Source organism: Vigna angularis, chromosome 4, assembly GCF_016808095.1.
Source record: "Vigna angularis cultivar LongXiaoDou No.4 chromosome 4, ASM1680809v1, whole genome shotgun sequence".
In the NCBI taxonomy this organism is placed as follows: domain Eukaryota; kingdom Viridiplantae; phylum Streptophyta; class Magnoliopsida; order Fabales; family Fabaceae; genus Vigna; species Vigna angularis.
This window is the reverse complement of record NC_068973.1, coordinates 19,825,426-19,846,878: the sequence shown is the minus strand read 5'-3', so window position 1 is coordinate 19,846,878 and position 21,453 is coordinate 19,825,426. Positions and strand designations below refer to the sequence as shown.

Below are 21,453 nucleotides of genomic sequence, written 5' to 3'. Positions count from 1 at the left end.
CCTTCTTCTTGACTATATCCTTTTGCGACAAGCCTAGCTTTATTCTTGGTTATGTTTCCTTCTTCATCCAGTTTGTTTCTGAACACCCATTTAGTTCCAATTACTTGATGAGTGTCTTTTCTGGGAATTAATTCCCATACTTGATTTCTTTCAAACTGGTTGAGTTCTTCTTGCATTGCGATACACCATTTTTCATCTTGAAGGGCTTCTTTAAAGTTCTTTGGTTCAATATGTGACACAAAAGCAACATTCATACAATAATTTGCAATATTACTTCTTGTGTTTACCCCTTGTGTGATATCGCCAATTATGTTGTCCAAAGATAATCCTTTAGGTTGTTGCCATATTTTATTTAAGTCTTTATCTTGAGGATCGTCATTATTCTTTTCTTCGTTTGTCTCCTTTGATGAATTTTCACTTGTTCCTGCATCAAATTTTTCTGACTCAAGAGGTTTTGCCTCAAGGTCCACAATTTCATCAAAAGTAACATGTATGGATTCTTCTATTGTAAGCAGATTTCTATTAAAGACTCTATATGCTTTGCTAGTTAAAGAATATCCAAGAAAAATTCCTTCATCAGCTTTTGAATCAAATTTTCCCAAATTCTGTTTTCCATTGTTTAAAACATAGCATTTGCATCCAAAGATTTTTAAATGGGAAACATTTGGTTTTCTATTTTTGAAAAGTTCATAAGGAGTACGTTTTAAAATAGGTCGAATTAACATTCTGTTTAAAACATAGCAAGCAGTACTTACAGCATCAGCCCAAAATTGTTTAGGAACATTATTTTCATTTAACATAGTACGAGCAAGTTCCTCTAATGATCTATTCTTTCTTTCTACTACTCCATTCTGTTGGGGAGTTCTAGGCGAAGAAAAGTTATGAGAAATACCATGTTCTTCACAAAAATTTTCAAATAATTCATTTTGAAATTCACCACCATGGTCACTTCTAATAGCTTTTATTCTTAAATCCTTTTCATTTTGAATTAAAATAGCAAACTTCTTAAATTCTTTAAAAGCTTCACTCTTAAGAGTGAGAAACAGGGTCCAAGTATATCTTGAAAAATCATCAACAATAACTAAAGCATAATAGTTTCCACCAAAACTTTTTGTCCTTGAAGGACCAAATAAATCCAAATGTAAAAGTTCTAAAGATTTTAAAGTAGAAACAATATTTTTTGAATGAAAGGAATTTTTAACTTGTTTCCCCTTTTGACATGCATCACATAATTTATCTTTTACAAACTTTAATTTTGGTAAACCAATTACTAGTTCTCTAGATACTAGTTTGTTAAGTTGTTGCATATGTATATGAGCAGCACGCCTGTGCCACAACCATGGGTTTTCCTCTTTAACAACTAAACATGAAATATTTTTATTTAATACGTTTTCTAAATCAATTAGATAAATATTATTATGTCTAACTCCTTTTAAAGCAATTTCAGAAGAATCACTCTTAAAAATAGTGCAAGAATTCTTCTCAAAAGTTACCTTGAATCCTTTGTCGCACAGTTAACTGATGCTAATTAAGTTATGCCTCAGTCCTTCTACATATAGTACGTCTTTGATCATCAAGGTGTCTTTGCTTCCTATATCCCCTTTTCCAAGAATTCTTCCTTTGTTGTTGTCACCATAGGTAACAAAGCCTTGTTCCTTTTCTTTAAAGTTTGTAAATTTTGTTATGTCTCCTGTCATGTGTTTTGAGCAACCACTATCGAGACACCACATGACTTTTCTTGATTTTTGTAATACCTGCAAAAGAAAGGAACAAACAAGCTATTTTAGGTACCCAACTTCTTTGTATGGGTCCTTTTGGGTTAGATTCAAATTATTTAGCAACCCAAACATATCTACCACTAGGGAACACCATAATGCTTAATTTTACATTTGTTTGAAGTATGACCTTTTTTCATACAATAAAAGCATGATACAACGTTTGTGTTCCCATGAGTTGTTCCTTTTTCTACCCATATTCTACGGGTTCTATTATTCTGTTTGTTTTTAATTTTAGGAACATACTCATTTTTAACAACCTTGTTTTCATTATTTTTGCTACATTCTCCTAAGGTTGTTTGTTCAGAAAAATATTTGAATTGTATGCAAGACTCACATTCATTATTAGCAACATATTTTTCTTTTTCATAATATAACACTTTACTTTTCAAATTCCTGATTTCTTCTGCTTGATATAAAAATTTATTTTTCAAACTTCTGTTTTCTTCAGATGAATTTGAAAATTCAGTTTTCAAGGCATCATTTAACTTAGTGAGATTTTCAGAAGTAAACTTCAAATTTTTATTTTCTTCAAGAAGGTTGTCAAATTCAGATTTTAAATTTTTAAAATCCTTTTTCAGCTTTTTATGAGAAACATTTAATTTTTCAGATTCAATTAACAATGCAGCATATGTTTCATGCAATTCATCTTCATCAACTTGACTATTATTATCAGAATAATGTGAGCTACTTACTTGGCTGACATTATCATCATCTGCCATTAAACAGATGTTAGCTTCTTCATCTGAATCGCTTGAATCTGAAATGGACTCATTATCGTCTTCCCATGCAATGTATGCTTTCTTTTTCTTGAAGAATCTTTTCTCCTTTTTGTCTTCACCTTTCTTCTGATTTGGGCAGTCTGCCTTTAGATGCCCCTTTTCTCCACAACTGTAGCATCGATAATTTGAGGAAGATGCATGATTATCTTTCTTTTCGTACCTAAACCTTCCTTTACCTTTAGACTTCATGAATTTGTTTAATCTTTTGATCACGAGGCTTAAGTTTTCCTCTTCGTCTGAGTCTTCATCTTCCGATTTACCTTTGCTTCTTTCAACCTCTGATTTTAATGCCAAACTCTTCTTGTTGGTTTTGGCTTTTGCTTCTTCTTCATCAAGTCTTCCAAGATCTAATTCATGTTCCCTCAACTTTCCAAATAGTGCTGCCATAGTCATGGTGTTGAGGTTTTGTGACTCCGAGATTGCAGTCACCTTAGGTTGCCACGACCTGTCTAAAGACTTTAAGATTTTAATGTTTAGTTCATCAGTATCAAATGACTTACCTAGTCCAATGAGATGATTGACAATGTTGGTGAAGCGTTTTTGAACGTCAGAAATTGTTTCTCCTTGCTTCATCCGGAACATTTCATATTCTTGAATTAGGGAATTCTTTCTTGCCCTCTTTACGTCATCTGTTCCTTCATGTGTTACTCTGAGCACGTCCCACATTTCTTGAGCAGTTTTGCAGACAGAAACCCTGTAGAACTCATCAACAGTCAATGCTGATGCAATAATATTCCGAGCTTTAACGTCATTCTGAAATCTTTTCTTTTCTTCAATGGTCCATTGACCACGGGGCTTTGGTTCCTGTATATTGTTAGTAGGAACAGAAGAACCATATGCAATAACATCCCAAATTTCACAATCAATAGATTCAATAAATATTTGCATTCTTACCTTCCAGAATGCATAGTTCTCACCTGTGAATAGTGGGGGTCTATTGATTGATGCACCCTCTGCAAAGGTTTGATGTGATCCTGCCATTTGAATGACTATCAAAGCAAGCTCTGATGCCAATTGTTAGAATCGCTGCAGCGGAATTATTAGCGTGGTAACAAACCAAGAGGGGGGGTGAATTGGTTATATACTTTTATTTTGCCTTTTTAATATTTTTCTCTTAATTCTTTCTTACTAAGCAGATAATTGAATGTAAATAACAGAGTAAGGGAAAGAGAAAAATTGCACAGGTGATTTTATCATGGTTCAGATCACTAGGATCCTACGTCCAGTCGCTTATCTCAAACAAGATAAACCTTTTTCACTATCACAAAACAGTTACAAATATTAGTCACACAGAAAAACAATTTGTAATAGTTTAGAAATTACCACCTCTCTTGAAACCACAAGAGATGAACTTACACCTCCTTTGAATCTTCACAAAGGATGACCACCTCCTTCGAATGCTTCACGAAGGATGAATCTCTTCCAGACACTTCCTCAGACACACCAAGGATGAACAAGCTATTCCTCTGTCACCACAGTACCACTTCAGGACTTTGCAGACAAGAGTTTCCTTAGCTTCAGCAAATTCACAGAGTTCTCAAAGAATTCAGAGATCTTTAGCACAGGGGAAGAGTTGTTTATGAGAGAAAAAGTGAGCCAATTTATAGACTCAACCTAATACCCTTCCATTCTTCGAAAACGGGCCATCTAATGCATTTAATCGATTAACATAAGTATTAATCGATTAAAATGAATACAACGGCTAGTTTTTCAAATCTGAAATCCCCAACGGTCAGTGTTAATCGATTATTCTCAGGATTAATCGATTAGCTAATCGATTATTATACACTTTAATCGATTATTCCAGTGGCACTTAGGTTTTCAGGGCCAGCCTCGGTTTTAATCGATTAAAACTAGGTTTAATCGATTAAAACAGAATGAGGACGAAACTCAACAGCATTTAAATGTAAATTACAATAATCAGTCCTAATACATTTGTGAGTACTACTTCATCAACTTTGATTATTACAAAAGCTTTATAAAAATACATAAATCTTCAATTTGTCTTGACTTGTGCAACTCTGTTCATCATCAAAACTTCATAGTTGATTTTTGCCAACACAATGTTTTAGGCATACTAAAAGTGGGAAACCTTATCTTAGTGGACCCATCATTGTCCTCACTATCTGATCCACTAATCAGCTCCTCTGATAACCACTCATTTTCAGACAACCCACAGACATCATGAATAAATTCATTATCTGTTGACCGTTCAGACTGAAGTAATGCACTGGAAGCTTGTTCTCCCACATTTCCTTTACAAGTCCCAATGTCATAATGCACGCTGACATCAATTAGACTTCCTTCACTGACATCTACATCTTCGTCCTCAGTCTCTACCTCATGTACATCATCACCCTCACTGTCCTCTACATCATCATCCTCTCCTAAATCCTCTAGCTCAAAGTCATCTACATCATGTACCTCAGCTTCCTCTACATGATGGACCTCACCATCCTCAACCTCATGGACATCAACATCCTGACCATCACCCTCATGGGCATCACCCTCACCCTCAACCATTTTTGCACCAACATCACTATGCTCCTCACCATCAACCTCATACCCATCACCTTCACCCTCATGGGCATCACCCTGACCCTCAACCATTTTTGATCCTACTGTAGTATGATCCTCACCATCACCCTCATACCCATCACCTTCACCCTCATGGTCATCACCCTCACCCTCCACCATTTCTGTTTGAACTTCAGTATGGGCATCCCCCTCACCCTCCACCATTTCTGTTCCAAGTTGACCATCACCAACAACCTCAACCTCCTCCACTTGTGTTGCAACATGACCTTCATCATCAACTTGACCACCAACCCAATCAATCATTTCTATTATTTCTGGTTCCATCATATTATGAACCACATACAGATGAACTTCATCATTTAACCTAGCAATGTTCAACATGTGCATGGCACCCCTATCATCAGTTAATAATTCTAACCTATCTGGGTCCACATACTGACCTCCTAAACCGTACCATAATTCTTTGATGTCCATATGACCTAATTCTTTGACTGAGGCTACTATGCCAAAATAGCTCCACAAGTCTGGATCACAAGACCATTCTGCTCTCTATCCTTCAAATTTAAACTTCCCATTATCATCACTGACAAAATTTCCACTATGGTGGACCACCACCTTAATACGTTCCTCATCCATATGAACAAGTTGCTTTTATAACCTGTACATTATGGGGGTTAACAAATGTTTCGAATATTACAGTGCTACCACTACGGAAACACTCACTCACTAACTAAACACTCACACCGACACAGACAGGGGGACAGGGAACAAAGTAACTTCCCCACTAATGAAACACTCACACACAAGGGACCACTACAGCTGATAAACAATTCAAAAAAACAAAATTCGGGACCACAATGTCTAAACTACAATGTAACAATTCAACATGCAAAATGGGGACCACAAATCATTATAAAAATTGTTACAGACCAAGACAAAAACCCAATTGTCGAAGACGCACATGTTCGTAAAACCAAAATCACAGTTATGCGTTCAAACAGAAAACCAAAGACGAAACGAAATATCTTACCTTAGTCGCGTCAACTATCGGCTGGATTCTCTTCGTCTTCTTCAAGATTGGAGTTGTTCTTCGTCCTCGGCTTCGTCTCGCAACAACGAAATTAAATCCCCAATTCTCATTTCAAATCCCTAATTCTGATATACCTAAACTGAATAAAGGGTACTTATGCCACATCAACACTATTTGTTTAATCCAAACAGTCCACGTAAGTCATCAACACACATCACCCGATTCTCTATGCTCCAGCTCATATCAATTTAACGCCGTCTCACACCACTTAACGGTTATGGTACAATGTGCTCATTTTTACAAAAAATATGATCCAATTGAGACAGATGAAAAAACGAGGACCGAACTGAGATTTCTATACAAACTAGAGGACCAAGGGAGGGTTTAAACCTATATTTTAATATTTAATGTCTTCAAATGTATTTTTTCAAAGACATCATCTCGACTGCTTTGTTTTCGAGAGTTATGTTGAATACCTCTTTTATGTATAATGAGCATCAAGCGTTTGACTTCAACTCTCTTAGGCGCTTTAGGAACAAATAACATTTTATCATGTGTCTAGGTGTTTTAACCTAGATGTTTTTCTATTACCTAAGATCCTAACTGCTTTCCAAAGTTTTTTTATGTTGTGGATTGTAATTTTAAGTATTTCTGTAACATTTCTATGTTTAGGGATTTAGGTTCCAAGCCTTGTGTTTTCACCCTAGCTTGTTTTCAGATTGTTATCCCATTTTAATGTTATTTGATTAAGTTTTAAAACATGAGGCGCATAGACGATTTTGTCTTAACATAGCCACCCTTCCTTAGTTAGGAATCCTAGCTAAGCATCGAGACTCACCACCATACACTAAACACCTTCACCGAGCATACCTCTTCAACTCTCATAAGCCTTTCGTTGTTTCCATTGTCCCTTTTGCTTCGTTTTTCTTCTACACCTTGTCATAGCTCGAATCCACCCATGGAGAGGAACTATCAGATGTTATGTTTGCCTTTTGGTTTATAATCTTGTAGGCCACCTATCTCTTCTCAACCTCCTTATGAACTTAATCCACTAGTGGAGGTCACAAAGAGAATGGCCAATGATATGCAACAATAAAGCATGATGATGACTCATGCTCACCAAATGAACATGTAACAGTAGGAAGCCTTTAGAACAACTACCAAAATGATTGCCATCCCATTTATTGGTCAGCCACAAGAGCAGTCATGTTTAGAATGAATTTATGAGGTACAAACCTTATAAATTTAGTGGCAAAATAACTCTTGGTCAGACTAATTCTTAGATAAGGGAGTTAGAGAAAATATATTAGGCAACAAATTATCCTAAAGATAGGAAGCTTATTTGTGCAGTGTAATTTCTATATGTAGAGGTTGAGTTCTAATGGATAGTAACTAGGCAAATGATGGAGGCTGGGCTAAAACAATCACTTGGGAGAATATTGAGGTTTCTAGAGAAGTATTTTTTCAAATAGTGCAAGATTTGCAAAGGAAGTTGAGTTTTTTTTTGTTGGAGCAACGAGAGAGGATCGAGAATGCTTATGCCACAAAATCTGAGTATGTGGCTTGTTTCTACACCCAAGTTACCTTTAAGGCATTGAGGTGTAGAAAGTTTGTGAGGTGATTGAAGTATGATTTGAAGAAGGTGTTTGATCTTATGGATATCCTTGAGTTTCCTACCTTGGTTGAGAAGAAAAAAATGTTAGAAATGTTAGAGAAACAATAGCCTTGTACAATGATGCTCTCATATGGTGGTAGGTCTTCTAGTGGGAAGAATAATATATAATAGTAAGGACCTTATTTCAGGCCCAACACCAAACTACTGAGGTGGGTCCTTCTCACTTGCAAAATACATTTCAAAGGAGGATCAAATGCTTTGTGTGTGATTGGCCTCAACTTAAGAGGGATTTCTCAAAGTTGGCTCATGGTGATCGATGTTTTACCAGTTAACAAGTAAGACATTTCTCCAAGGCTTGACCTACTAGAGGAGTCTGAACTACTTTTGTAGAACAATAATAGCAACCCTAAGGTAGAAAAGGGGTGATAGACCTCAGGTGGAAAGGAGAGTGTTTTCCTTTACTAGATTATAAGAGTTACAAAATTTTGAAACAAGTAGCCAAACCTAATGTCTTTGGTTCATTTTGTAGAAAAATTCAAGTTGAACAAGAAACTATTAAAGCACAAGATGGAAATGCAAATATGAATACAATGAACATGAATGAACAATACAAGTTAGATTAGAGAGCTGGAACACACCAATGAACTATCCCAAGCCTGGAATGTAGCATGACACTATCTTAATTCTCTCACTTCTTTAAAAGCTCTCAAACTAAAATATGAAAAAGTTAAAATAATAACGTTTTGTTTGTTCTCCCTTTTTAAAAGTTTAAAATTTAAATTTATATACTCCTAACTATTAAAGACACTTACAAATAGGAAATATAGGTTATTACAAGTTACTAAACTTCCTAAAACCAATCGACTCCCTAGGCAACTATTTGTAACTACTTAACTACCCTAACCTAAGACTTAAGCAACATGTCTTCCATTCAGCATGAGCTCAAAACAATTGGCCAGTGTTGATTGCCTTAGTTCAACAATTCTGACTTTCAAAGTTTCCAACTACCTCGTCCAAGTCACCCTTCCAATTTTTGCAAGTTCTCGGTTAACTTCCAGGTCCAACTTGATAACAAGTCACGTGTCTTTTCACTTTGGAGGCAACTTCAATTCTAGTAGCTTAGTCAACCTAACCGAGAGCCTCACTACACATAGCTTTACAACACCAAACTCATCAAACTTGATTTAGCCTCTCAAGTGCAGTGCACATTGAAATAACATGACAAAATCATTAGTTAGAAATTTGAAATTGAACATCAAAATTAGAAACCAAACTAACTTGGACTACACATAAAATTATTAAAGAAAAAACAAATTAAGTAAAAACAAACTAAAATCTACATTAGAACTAGGAATTAAAATTTGAATTATATTATTTAATCTTTCGGGCAAGGGATTGAGGTCCCTTACTCAAAGCACTTCAAGTTGTCCTGAAGATCGGATGGGTTCCTTAGTGGTCCTCCATAATCTAAGTTACATTGCTCGCTCTTCCTCATTCTTGTCGATGTCGTGCGAGTGGGTACTTGTCAAAAGCACTCTGAAGCTAAAGTCGATAATATAATTGACCGATTACCACAACAAGGGATGCATATAATGTGCATAATTATCCTAAAGTCAAACCTAGAACCTTATTTATACTAGTTGTGATGGATCTTTATCTTTCGTTGGTCTAATCATGGCACAATCACACCTTAATCTCCATTAGGGGCTTAATGAGTCATTAACACTAATAATCTAACCATAGTGTTAGATCATAGTAGGCACGACCTAGGTATTCGGCCTGGGTGGTCAGCCTAGGAGGACGACCTAGGTTGACGACATGGGTTGACGACCTAGGTTGACGGCCTGGGTTGACGGCCTAGGAGGACGACCTAGGTGGATGGTAACAGTTGATTTCACCGTTATTTCTGATTCAATTCTGGGGCATTGAGCGCCATCCACCTTGTGTTGCACACCGCCTAGGCGCCCTTTCTAGGGCTCTTAACGCCACTCCTCTCGTACCAGCGCCTGACTACCCTAAAAGGGGCACTAAGCGCCAGCATGTTTGGCTTGGACTTTGTTTTCTACTCTATTTAAGGATGTGTTCGTCCTAGGGTTTGAATCTCAGGGCAGTAGAGATGCAGAAACACACTTTTTCACTCTTTGGAGGCAGAATTGGATGTAGGAGCTCTCCTCTACAGTTTCTAGGGTTTTTCTATCACTTTCATTCCATTGTACACCTAGTTTCTCCATGATTATGGAGAACTAAACTCAATTTGTTGTTAGGGAAGATGTAACCTTTAAACTCTCATGTATTTGAATTTGTTTTGAATTATTATATGCTTCTTTCATTAATTATTAGGGATTTTCTCCTTTGCTCTAGGCTTGTTATGTTTTGATCATTCATGGCATGATTTTATGGTCTTCTTTGTTATTGAAAAATACCTAGAAGCCACGATCTGGAGAATTTCTCCCAAAAGCAATATTGCCCAACGATAGGAGGTTTGGTTGTCTTAAGCTTCTGTTCTTAATGCAAAATTAATTATTAGGGATGCAAGGGATCGTCGTCTAATAATTAAGGATAGGCTTTCTTCGCTGAGGGATCGGGTTTAAAGTAATTTAGAAAGTGACATTAACAATTGAATGAAGAAGATGAATTCTTGTATGCATGAGAGTAAGCATGATGAAAAATCTAAACCCCAACAACATACTCATCTCATATTATCAAAATCATCCATTCACTTTTGAGTTTTGCCCCAATTGATCAAATTGCATTCATATTTACTTTTTCTGTTTTTTTCATTTTAAACCTATAAAATTGTTCTTAAGTCTTTATTAGTTAAGGTATTACATGATTGCTAGTCCGTGAGTCTTCTAGGATACGATACTTGACCTTACCATTTTATATTACTTGATACGATTCGGTACACTTGCCGACGTGTTTGCAGTGGACGATGTTGGGTGGACGACCTAAGAGGACAACCTGGTTGGCCGGCCTGGTTGGTCGGCCTGGGTGGACGACTTGAGGGGACGACCTAGATGGACAGCCTGGGTTGACAACCTTGATGGACGGCCTAGGAGGACGGCCTGAGTGAACGACCTAGGTAGACAGCCTGGGAGGACGACCTAGGTGGACGACCTAAGTGTTTGGCTTGGGTGCTTAGTCCCAAGGCAGACTGTACGGTACACACTAGTGTGGTAGACCGAACGGTACACAAACCCCCAACCCCGAACATGATGTTATTCTACCACTACTAATTTGACCATACGATTATGTCATTATGGGCACGACCTAGGAATTCGGTCTGGGTGGTTAGCCTACACAAACCTTCAAATCATCCGACCTTAAAAAACAACTTAAATCAACAAAATCAAATAGTAAACAGTCCAAATCAGCATCAAGATCACAATTGACCTCGCTAAGGTAGTGTATATGTTTCTCTCACCTGTTCTAGTGTAGGTATGTTACTCTTAGCACATCATGCAAATTCACATTATCATAGGCTTGAAAAACCTCTAATCAAACCAATCAAATTAAAAATGAACTTAAGATAATAAAGGACTTCAATTTATTCTTATAAGGTGGTCATTGGTATGGGTGAGGTAGAGAGAAAGAAAAATTTGGGCTAAAATCAAAAAGAAGTGGGATATACTTCGGTGGAAAATGGGAAATTCAGCTACATGTCAACATTCAAGCATAACATCAAACTTTCACCACTTTGAATCATTACTTTTCTGCTTTCTTTTTTTTCCTTTTCTACTTTTCTTTCTCTTTTCTTTTCAAATCAGAACAAACGAAACACTTACACTAGTGCAACGAAGGGAAACGACCGCAGTTGTTTTTGAATTTACGCTTCGGTTTTAGAACCATGTCATATACAGGCGAGGTAAAAAAGTCTTGCACTTTAGGCCGCAGTTTCGACTGCGGTAATACCTTGAAGGCTACTACCCCGATTCTTTAGAAACCGAAGTAGTAAAGAAGAGAAAAAAAATGTGGGGGGAGGGGTTATTACCTCGGTTGAACCGAGGTAATAACCTAGGGACATGACAACGGTTCTTGCTTGGACAACGGTTCTTGCTTGAACCGCGGCCAAAACCCTATTTTTTTAAAAAAAATTTGTGTAACCTTTGGCCTTGGTTTTTCCACAACCGGGGTCTATTCTCCTACAATTTTTTTTAATAGCAGGTCTGTTTTTGTGATATCCACTATCACAAAAACAGACGTGCATATCAAAAAATATCATAACAACACATAATCAACAAATTCAACACAATAGCCAATATTTACATCACATAATGTACAAAGTCTAATAACTATAAATCAACATGTTCTAATGTATTTTAAATCTAATAACTATGAACTATTATATAATCTAACTAAATGTTTTGCAATTTCTTTCCTCAAGAATTTTAATGGCTTCTAAGGAATTAGAGTAGGAGTCTTGAATCTCTACACAAGAAACATGATATTAATTAATGTATAAGAATTCCAAATGATAGAGAAAAACAAAATTAATTAAATCTAAATTAATTAATGTATAAGAATTCCATTTGTAAGCCACAACAAAGTCTGAGAAGAATGTGGCTCTTTGTCAATTTCAAATTTGAACCAAGACATAAATGTTCTGTTATGCTCCATCAACTGTCATTTCTCTTATTGTCTTGGATTTTTATTCTTCACAATGGCTTTATGTGCTTGCAAAAAAAGGGATCACCTCATCTGTGTTGTTTAATATATAAAGATGTGCTTGCAACAATTCTTCGCGATCTTTTGTCACCACATTCACACCTCGGATGCTTTTACTTGTAGAACATTTATTCAACCATGATGTGCGAGGAACTCCTATTGGATTTGTTGATGTCATGTAATCTGAACAAAACTCACTACTTTCTTCAGCAATATACCTTTCAATCATTTAACCTTCAGGACGATATGAATTTTTAACATACCCTTTCAAAATCTTCATATAACGCTCAATAGGATACATCCATCTTAAGTATACCGGTCCGCACAACTTGATTTCTCTAACCAAATGAACAAGTAAATGTACCATGATGTCAAAAAAAGATGGAGGGAAAAACATCTTTAGTTGACACAAGATGATAACAAGCTCGCCTTGAAGTTCATCTAACTTTGTAGGATTGATGACTTCACTACAAATTGACGAGAAAAATGAACACAACCTGTTTATGGGCTGCCTAACATTTTTGGGCAAAATTCCACGAATAGCCACCGGTAACAATTGTTGCATTAAGACGTGGCAATCGTGAGACTTCATGCCAACAAGCTTTAAGTCCTGCATCGACACTAAACTCTTCATATTTGAAGAGTATCCTTGTGGTACTTTGATACTCTTTAAACAAAGGCAAAAACTTATCTTCTCTTGTCTAGACATTAGGCAACATAAAGGGGGCAAATAAGTACGTTTACCAATCTCCCTAGGTGCCAAATCTTCTCGGATATTCATGTCAACCAAATCCAAACAAGCATTCACTCCATCTTTTGTCTTTCCCTGAATGTAGAGTAGTGTACCAATCAAGATATCACACACATTCTTCTCTACATGCATCACATCTATGCAATGTCTAACATCTAACTTTGATCAGTATGGAAGATCACATAATATTGATTTCTTCTTCCAAGGGGTCATTACAGATGACTTCTTGGATGTTTTCCCAAATACATGATGTATTTTATTAACTTTTTCAAGAATTTGAAGGTCAGTAAGTGGATTTGGTGCTTCATCCCTCTCTTGATATCCATTGAATGGTTTTTTTAACCTCCGTTACATTTTAGAAATCTCCGATGATGCAGATACACCGTCTTTCTTTCGTGTTTCAATTGATGAGTTGCAGTGTTTTCTTCACATATAGGACATGCTTTATGACACTTGACACTGTATCCTGACAAATTACCATAAGCTGGAAAGTCATTAATGGTGCAAAATAACATTGCACGCATCACAAAAGTTTCAGAAGCGAATGCATCAAATATTTCAATCCCATCAACCCACAACAACTTCAAGTCTTCAACTAGTGGGCTTAGACAAACATCTATGTCATTTCCAGGCTGCTTTGGACCAGATATCATCATAGACAACATCATGTACTTCCTCTTCATGCACAATGTAAGAGATAAGTTATAAATTATCAATATAATTGGCCAACAACTGTGATTGGTACTTAGATTACCAAATGGGTTCATTCCATCAGTGTCTAAACCAAGCTAAAGATTTCTACATTCTTGACCAAATTGGGGGAATTGTTGATCAATATTTTTCCATTGCTTTGAATCAGCTGGATGACGAAGCAGCCCGTCAATTTTTCTCTCATCTGCATGCCATCTAAGGTTTTTAGCATCTTTTGGATTCGCAAACAAACGCTTAAGTCTGGGCACAATTGGAAGGTACCAAACTACTTTCAAAGTAGATCCATTTTTTTCTATCTGACCATTATCTTCACTATTGCTTTTTGACTTGTATCGTGATAACCCACATTTTGAAAACTTTGTCAAAAATTCAAACTCTTTCCTATATAAAATGCAGTCATTGGGACAAGCATTTATCCTTTTATACTCCATACCCATCGTACAAAGAATTTTCTTCGCATCATAATTACGAGTGAGTAGTGTATTTCCATCTGGCAGCATTTCATTCAACAACGTCAACAATTATGTGAAACTCTTATCAGACCATTCATTAGTCGCCTTCAAATTCATGAGCCTTAACACCGTTGACAAACGTGTGAACTTAGTTGAACCAACATACAAAGGTGTTTCTGCATCAGTCGACATCGTCTCATACACATGAGTTTTGGCAAAATTTTCTACGCCAACGTCGCGGATCATGTCCTCTAATTTGTCTTCATCCGGTCGATCTTCTTCCATGGTGGAATCAATAACATTTTCAGTTTGGAAGTCAGTCAAAAAGTGCATTTCTTCGTCGTGCCATATCCATGTTGTATAGCATCTTAGGAAACCATCGTAGATAAGATGTTTTCTAATTTGGGTTGCGTTCAACTTTCTTGCATTCAAACAATTCACACAAGGACATCTAATCTTCACTTCATCATCACTTCTACCCTCATTACGTTGCGCAAATTGTATAAATTCCTCTTCCCCTCTCTCGTACTCAGCACTAATGCGTGGTAAATTAATCCAATTTTGATCCATACGTAAATATTCTACAAAATTACAATCATAGAATTATACAATACATTCAACATACAATCAATTCCATCATACAATCAAATAATTAATAAACATTCAAATTATCAATTCAAACATTAAATCATACATAATTATTCATATTCAACACACAAAAATTAAAAATTAACAAAATGAAAATTAATAAACATAATAATACAATCATATACAATCAAACAATTAATAAGCATTCAAATTATCAATTCAAACATTCAATTATACATAATTATTCATATTCAACCTACAAAAAATTAAAAATTAACAAAATAAAAATTAATAAACAGAATAATACGAACTTGAGAGCGTGAAAAACCACACAATAATGGAGAAGATGGAACAACCCGCGGTCTGAAATGAAACAAATTTAAAAGAAAAAACACAATACCTACAAAAAAATACAACAAAACGTAAGTGATCGGAGCCAACCCAAAAACTAAAAAAAAAAACAAAAAAATTCTAGCGACCAAAGCCAAATTTGATCGGATACAAACATAGGTGATGAAACATGAGGAAGGAAGTCCTTCTACAATGACGACGACGACACAACGGTAGCATAAGGAAAAAGGGAGAAAGGTCGCGGCAGCGTAGAAGAAGAAGAAGTTGCAGAGAGAAATCGCTGGAGAAGAAGAACTGTTCGCGCTTTCGAGAATTTTTACCCTGGACAAAGGCTACTACCTCGATTCTAAATGAACCGAAGCAGTACGGGGGATACTACCTCGGTTCTCCAGACAACCGCAGTCTATAATCCCCAGAAAAATATTCAAAATTAATTTTAAATGATATTTTTGAATTTTTGATTAGGCATTTTACCTCGGTTACGCACCCAACCGCGACAAAAGAGGTTTATTACTTTGATTCCCTAGCAACCGCGGTCAAAAACCAATAAAAAAATATATATTTGAATTATTTTACCAAGTCAAGAAATCTGAAAAGACATTAGGAAGTGGGTCTATGGCCTCGGTTTTGCAAGCAACCGAGGCCATATACCCATTCAGAAAAATCACTCATTTAAAACGTCAAAGTGCAGGCGGGAATGTCAGTAGGGCCAGGGGGTTTTTTGCCTCGGTTCTGTGGACAACCGCGATCAAATCCTCTTCATAGATATTTGGTAGGTGAAAAGTCTTTTATTGTCAGTTCTTACAGACTTTATGACCTCAGTTATGAGGGCAACCGAGACCGTATACCACTTATGATCACGGTTAAAATAGAACTACGACATATACGTTAGCGAAAATTTCAAAAATGCCATGATTTTTATTCACTCAAAGCATAATAGGCGCGTTAAAAACCCGTATTTTTACTAGTGTTATCAGATTTTTCAGCTTTTTATATACATCGTTCACTGCCTTCAAAACAAAATTCAACATTTTGCATATGGTAGAATTGTAGTAATTGACTAAAAATTATCAACTAAGACTAAAAATTCAAAAGTCACTCGCAATCAAGAACTAAAAACAATAAAGAAGTATGCAAGTCTATAAAATTATCTACAAACAACACAAGTTTAAAACAATACAAAAAAGTTAAGAAAATAAATAAATTTTTAGCTCTAAATATTAATAATATAACCAACTCTTTTTATTACAAACCTTTTCTAATGATTATAAACTTACATTTTTTAAAAGTGTATTAAATGCATTAATTATTAATCAAATTTATCACATTTAAAAAAAATATTTGACAAATTTATTTTCCATTTATATTTTAAAAATACTTCCATTTTTCTTATATGACTTTCAATAATGGTTAACTTTTTTAATTCATAAAACTAATTATTTAATTCATATTGATTAATTTATTTTAACAGTTTGTATACTTTGTTTAAAAGAAATGTTAAAAACTATTTAATTTTTAAAAAATCAGATATTTATGATGTCGATTTCCAATTAAATTTATGAATATCGGAAGGGTTATTCTTGAAAAACAAAGTTGTAAGTTGGCCCAGTGTAAATAACGAAACCTACACTTCCATTCTGATAATAGACCAAGTTCTAGCTTCAGAACAACTACCCCAGGAGGAATCGAAGAATCAAACGTAGGAAAAAGACGTGAACCACACATAATTTTCTTTTTTATTTGTATGACAAATATATAATTTTGACATTATTATTATCAGTGGTATTGAAGATTATATAAATAAGATTTACCACGGCATGAGCATCTGGTTTTTGTTAGTTTTTGTCTGTTTCTTCTCCCAGAGATGCAGGTCATCACGTGAAACTGTACATTGTGAATCCCCCACCTCAGTAAATAGCAATTACTCCTTCACCACACCATTTTCATTAAGACAGATAAAAGGACAAAACAAGCTCTCAGTTTTCAGACAATCTCTGAAAATTTCACGTGAATCTCAAACATTGAGCCACTGAATCTGGCTGGTCATAATCTTTCCACGCCATTATCTGACACGTCATGCACGCGCTATTCAGTTCACTATATAAGGACACTGGCTTCACCCATTATCATTACTGCATTCATACACTGCCCCAGAAAGAGTAGGTTAACTTGGTGAACATGGAGATGAGGAAATCATGTGGGTTTTTCTTCTTGCTCCTTCTTCTGGTCTTTGCTTCCCGTAAGATTAATCTCCTTTTGTCTTTTATCATTACATAATGTCACTTGTATAACAGGGTTTTAGTGTAATGTGTGTTTGATGAAAGTACTTATTTGTATTCTGTTTGTGGTGGCAGAGGTGGTGGTGCAGACGGAGGGAAGAGTGTGCGAGTCACAGAGCCACGGGTTCAAGGGTGCGTGTACTGGAGACCATAATTGTGCTCTGGTATGCAGGAATGAAGGTTTCTCCGGTGGGAACTGCAGAGGCTTCCGCCGACGATGCTTCTGCACCAAGATTTGCTGAGTGAACATATCAAACATGCATCTCACTATCAAATAAATCTCATGCATGTCTTTCACTGTTATCAATTTGGAAATGGGATATAGCTAGCTGCCACCACCTATTTCCACTATTTTCTACTTCGACAGCATTTGCTCATGTGTTTGTTCAGCCTTTATTATATTTATAATTAATAATGCTTCTTGGTTACCTCCTTGTTGCATTACATATGTCCCCATCATTCTTCCTCCATCCTCTGTCATTTATTTTATTTTTTTGGTTTTTTATGATAATAGGTAAACCTCCCTCTTTTATTACCAGAATATAATTTTTTTTTTAAAATACGAAAATAAGCAAGTTCTGCGGTATTCACACCACTATAATTTCGAATAATTTCGAATTTCGTTTTATCAATCAGTGTAATCGAGTAGAAAAATCGTTTTGCAAAACACAGAAGTGTAAAAAGCAGAATTTTAATTCTTTCTCCACTATAAATATTTCCAGAGTGATTCTCCCTCCACACGGTCTTCCTCCTGCGCTTTCAAAACATATTTTAATTCTAATGATATCTTTTGTCTTTCAATGACGTCCACAGGTGCACAGAAAAACTGTATTTCGAACTGCGACAAAAACAAATTGCTTTTCGATCTGCGGAAAGCACAAACCTATCCACACAGTTCAAAATGTGTAAAGCACGGAGATCCCGCTGCAGATGTTCAAAATGCGTAAAGCACGGAGATCCCACTGCATTTCGATCTGCAGCTGAGACAAACCACACTTCGAAGTTTAGGGTTTAGTTTTAAAACTTTTTTATTAGGTTAGTATATATTTATTTTATTAGGTTTTATTTTTATTAAGTTAGTATAATAAATTTAATTTTTTATGTTAGTTGTTAAATAAAATGTTTTGTTTTAATATATTTTGAATTATTTTATTTGTTTGTTAAATTTTGTTGAATTTGTTATTTTTCAATATATTATTATTTTCTTAATATATTATTTATTATGTATTTAATTTTATTTAAGTTTTTTAACTTTTTATGAAATTGAAATAATTATTAAATTGTTTATTGAATTAAATAATAATTATTATATGTAATCTTAAATATTATTTTCGATTTAAAGTGCAACAATTAATTAAAACGCACTTTGAAGTGTGGTTAGAAAACAATTAATTACAACAGGAAACAATTAATTAAAATAGGAAACAAATTTCGAAGTGCGAAACAATTAATTACAACGCACTTCGAAGTGCGGTTAGGAAACGATTAATTAAAGTAGGAAACGCACTTCGAAGTGCGGTTAGGAAACAATTAATTAAAATGCATTTCAAAGTACGACCACTAGAAAACGCACTTCGAAATACGGTATTAATTTTTGACTTTTTGTTAATGAAGAGTAAACAAGTAAAATTGGGAGTGCAGGATGAAGACAGTGGAAGAATCACTCTATTTTCCATCATTGTCTCAGCTTATTAATATACTGTTGTGCATCAATTACAGCATCTTTATAAAACGCAGAAGTGTAAAAGGCATAGTCAATTATCTGTCCATTATAAATTTTATGCTAGTTTCCATATTTTCTCGACTTATTAAATATACCACAATGATACCAATCACAACTAATTATATCAAATAATTTTCCAGCTATATATATTCTTTTCAAAAAAAAATTAAACACAATACACTACACGACTTTCTTTTATATCTGAAAAAATATATATTAATTTCTTGAAAAAAATATATATTAATATATAGAAATATTTGATATATTCCAATTCATACTTATATATGTTAAAATTTATTTTAAAGCAAAATAATTATGCACCATTTAATTGAAACCACCCATGAAAAGTTCAAGATAAACTTTACATAAATAAATTAATAACTTTTAATTATAGAAATAATAATGAGATCACTAAACTTTATTTAATATAAAGGATTCAATAACCGATAATGTTCATTAATTAATAATGGATGTGGTTGTTATCATCCTATATCATCTCAAATCCCAAATTTTAAATATATAATATTATTATATTTATGATTAAAAATCTTACACTACAAAAATAACTAATTTTAGGAGAGATTATTTTTCGGTGATTTTCAAAACCCCAAATAATTTCCAACGGTTTATGATTATACTGCAGGTAACGTTTTTTATTATTTTTTAAACTTTTCACCCAACTCATATCCCCTCCCCCGCTCCTTCAGTCGTCCATCTAATCTAAAAATGTTTAAATCCTAACCTCCCTCCCCCGCACCTTCGTTAAAATTTCTCAAATCCTTTCCCGCACCACAATCTTCTCTTGCTTGTTTCGTGTTCGTCTTCTCCTACTTGGCGTTCATTTTCTCCTGCTTGGTTGAGTGTCGAGGTGGAGGCGTCGAGGCGTCGAGGCATTTTTGGGTTGAGCGAGGTCGAGGTGCTTTAGCGCGCTCCCGCACTGACCAATCTTAGGTCGAGGTCGAGGTAAGACTATGTTCGATCTTGGTTCTCTGGTTTTGGCTCTCTCGTTCGTTGTTCGATCTACTAATCCTTGTTTATCTGATTAGTGATAAATATGTAGAGATTTGAGAGGATAATGCGTGGGACGCAGGGTGCACTTATCTTTCGACCGTCCAAATTGTTGTTGGATTCAGTGGACTGGCGCAATGTAGTGAGGTTAGTTCCTGTCTAGATCCTTGAATTGTTTTTCCTTCCATCTTGTAGTCACATTCATTGAACTTTTTGATATTATCCATGCAATACTTATAGTTTCATATGTTTAAAGATGTTTCTATTTTTCTTGTTTGGACCACAGCTAGCTCTAATTCTTTTAGAAATGTACTAATCCCTCCTTCTTTTGATAACTCCTAGTTAGTGATCATGATTAATTCCAATTACACTGATAGATAGGATTTTTACCATTCTGCAAGTTATTTTTCTACAAATAATTTTGGTGAGTAATTTGTTTTGCTTTTATAGGTTCTTAAGCCCTCCCTCTACAGTTTCCCTGGTTGCTCTGTTAAGCTTTGGACTTTATGAATTGGGCTTTCTTGTGGTACTGATATTTGCAGCAAGAACTATTTCTTATTTCTTTCCTTCATCTATGAATCTATGAATTATATAACTGGTATGATTTACACTTTCTTGACTATTTCTTCTTGAATTGTAGCTTGCAAAATGTATGGAGATTGGGCTGCCAGAAATTGTAATCTTACTAGTATTTTCACAGGTGATCTATAATTGTCATGATGTTAAATTTACCTTGCATCATTTGGGACATATTTAAAAATAACCATGAGTACTTAACACACCAAAGATGAAATTATGTTACTTCTTACTCTACTTTATTTTCTCTAATTTAAATGTTATATTCTAAAGTAGTGGTGTTCCTTTGTCCAGTACATTCCTCATGTGATGAAAGGACAAAATCATTCATTCTTATGAATCAATTCATTCATATATATATATATATATATATATATATATATATATATATATATATATATATATATATATATATATATATATATAACTAGAATATGAAAATTGTACATTCACTAGTGCAAAAACAGCGTATTACGTCGTTTATTTTTCGCTTTTAACAACGAATTAGAGAGGGTGACGTAACTTTTACGTCGGATATCACGAGGTGACGTTGATAGTATAATTTCACGTCGATTGTACCTATATCTGACGTAAACCTAACGCCGACAT

At 35.0% G+C, this 21,453-nt stretch overlaps 1 protein-coding gene across 1 annotated transcript; it reads left to right on the top strand.

Moving 5' to 3' along the window:
* Positions 1-17,364: 17,364 nt before the first annotated feature.
* On the top strand, positions 17,365-17,965 carry LOC108330935 (defensin-like protein 1). The gene is made up of 2 exons (XM_017565538.2): positions 17,365-17,497; positions 17,613-17,965. The coding sequence occupies exons 1-2, from the start codon at positions 17,437-17,439 to the stop codon at positions 17,777-17,779; spliced, it is 228 nt and encodes a 75-aa protein (XP_017421027.1). The 5' UTR covers positions 17,365-17,436; the 3' UTR covers positions 17,780-17,965.
* Positions 17,966-21,453: the final 3,488 nt, after the last annotated feature.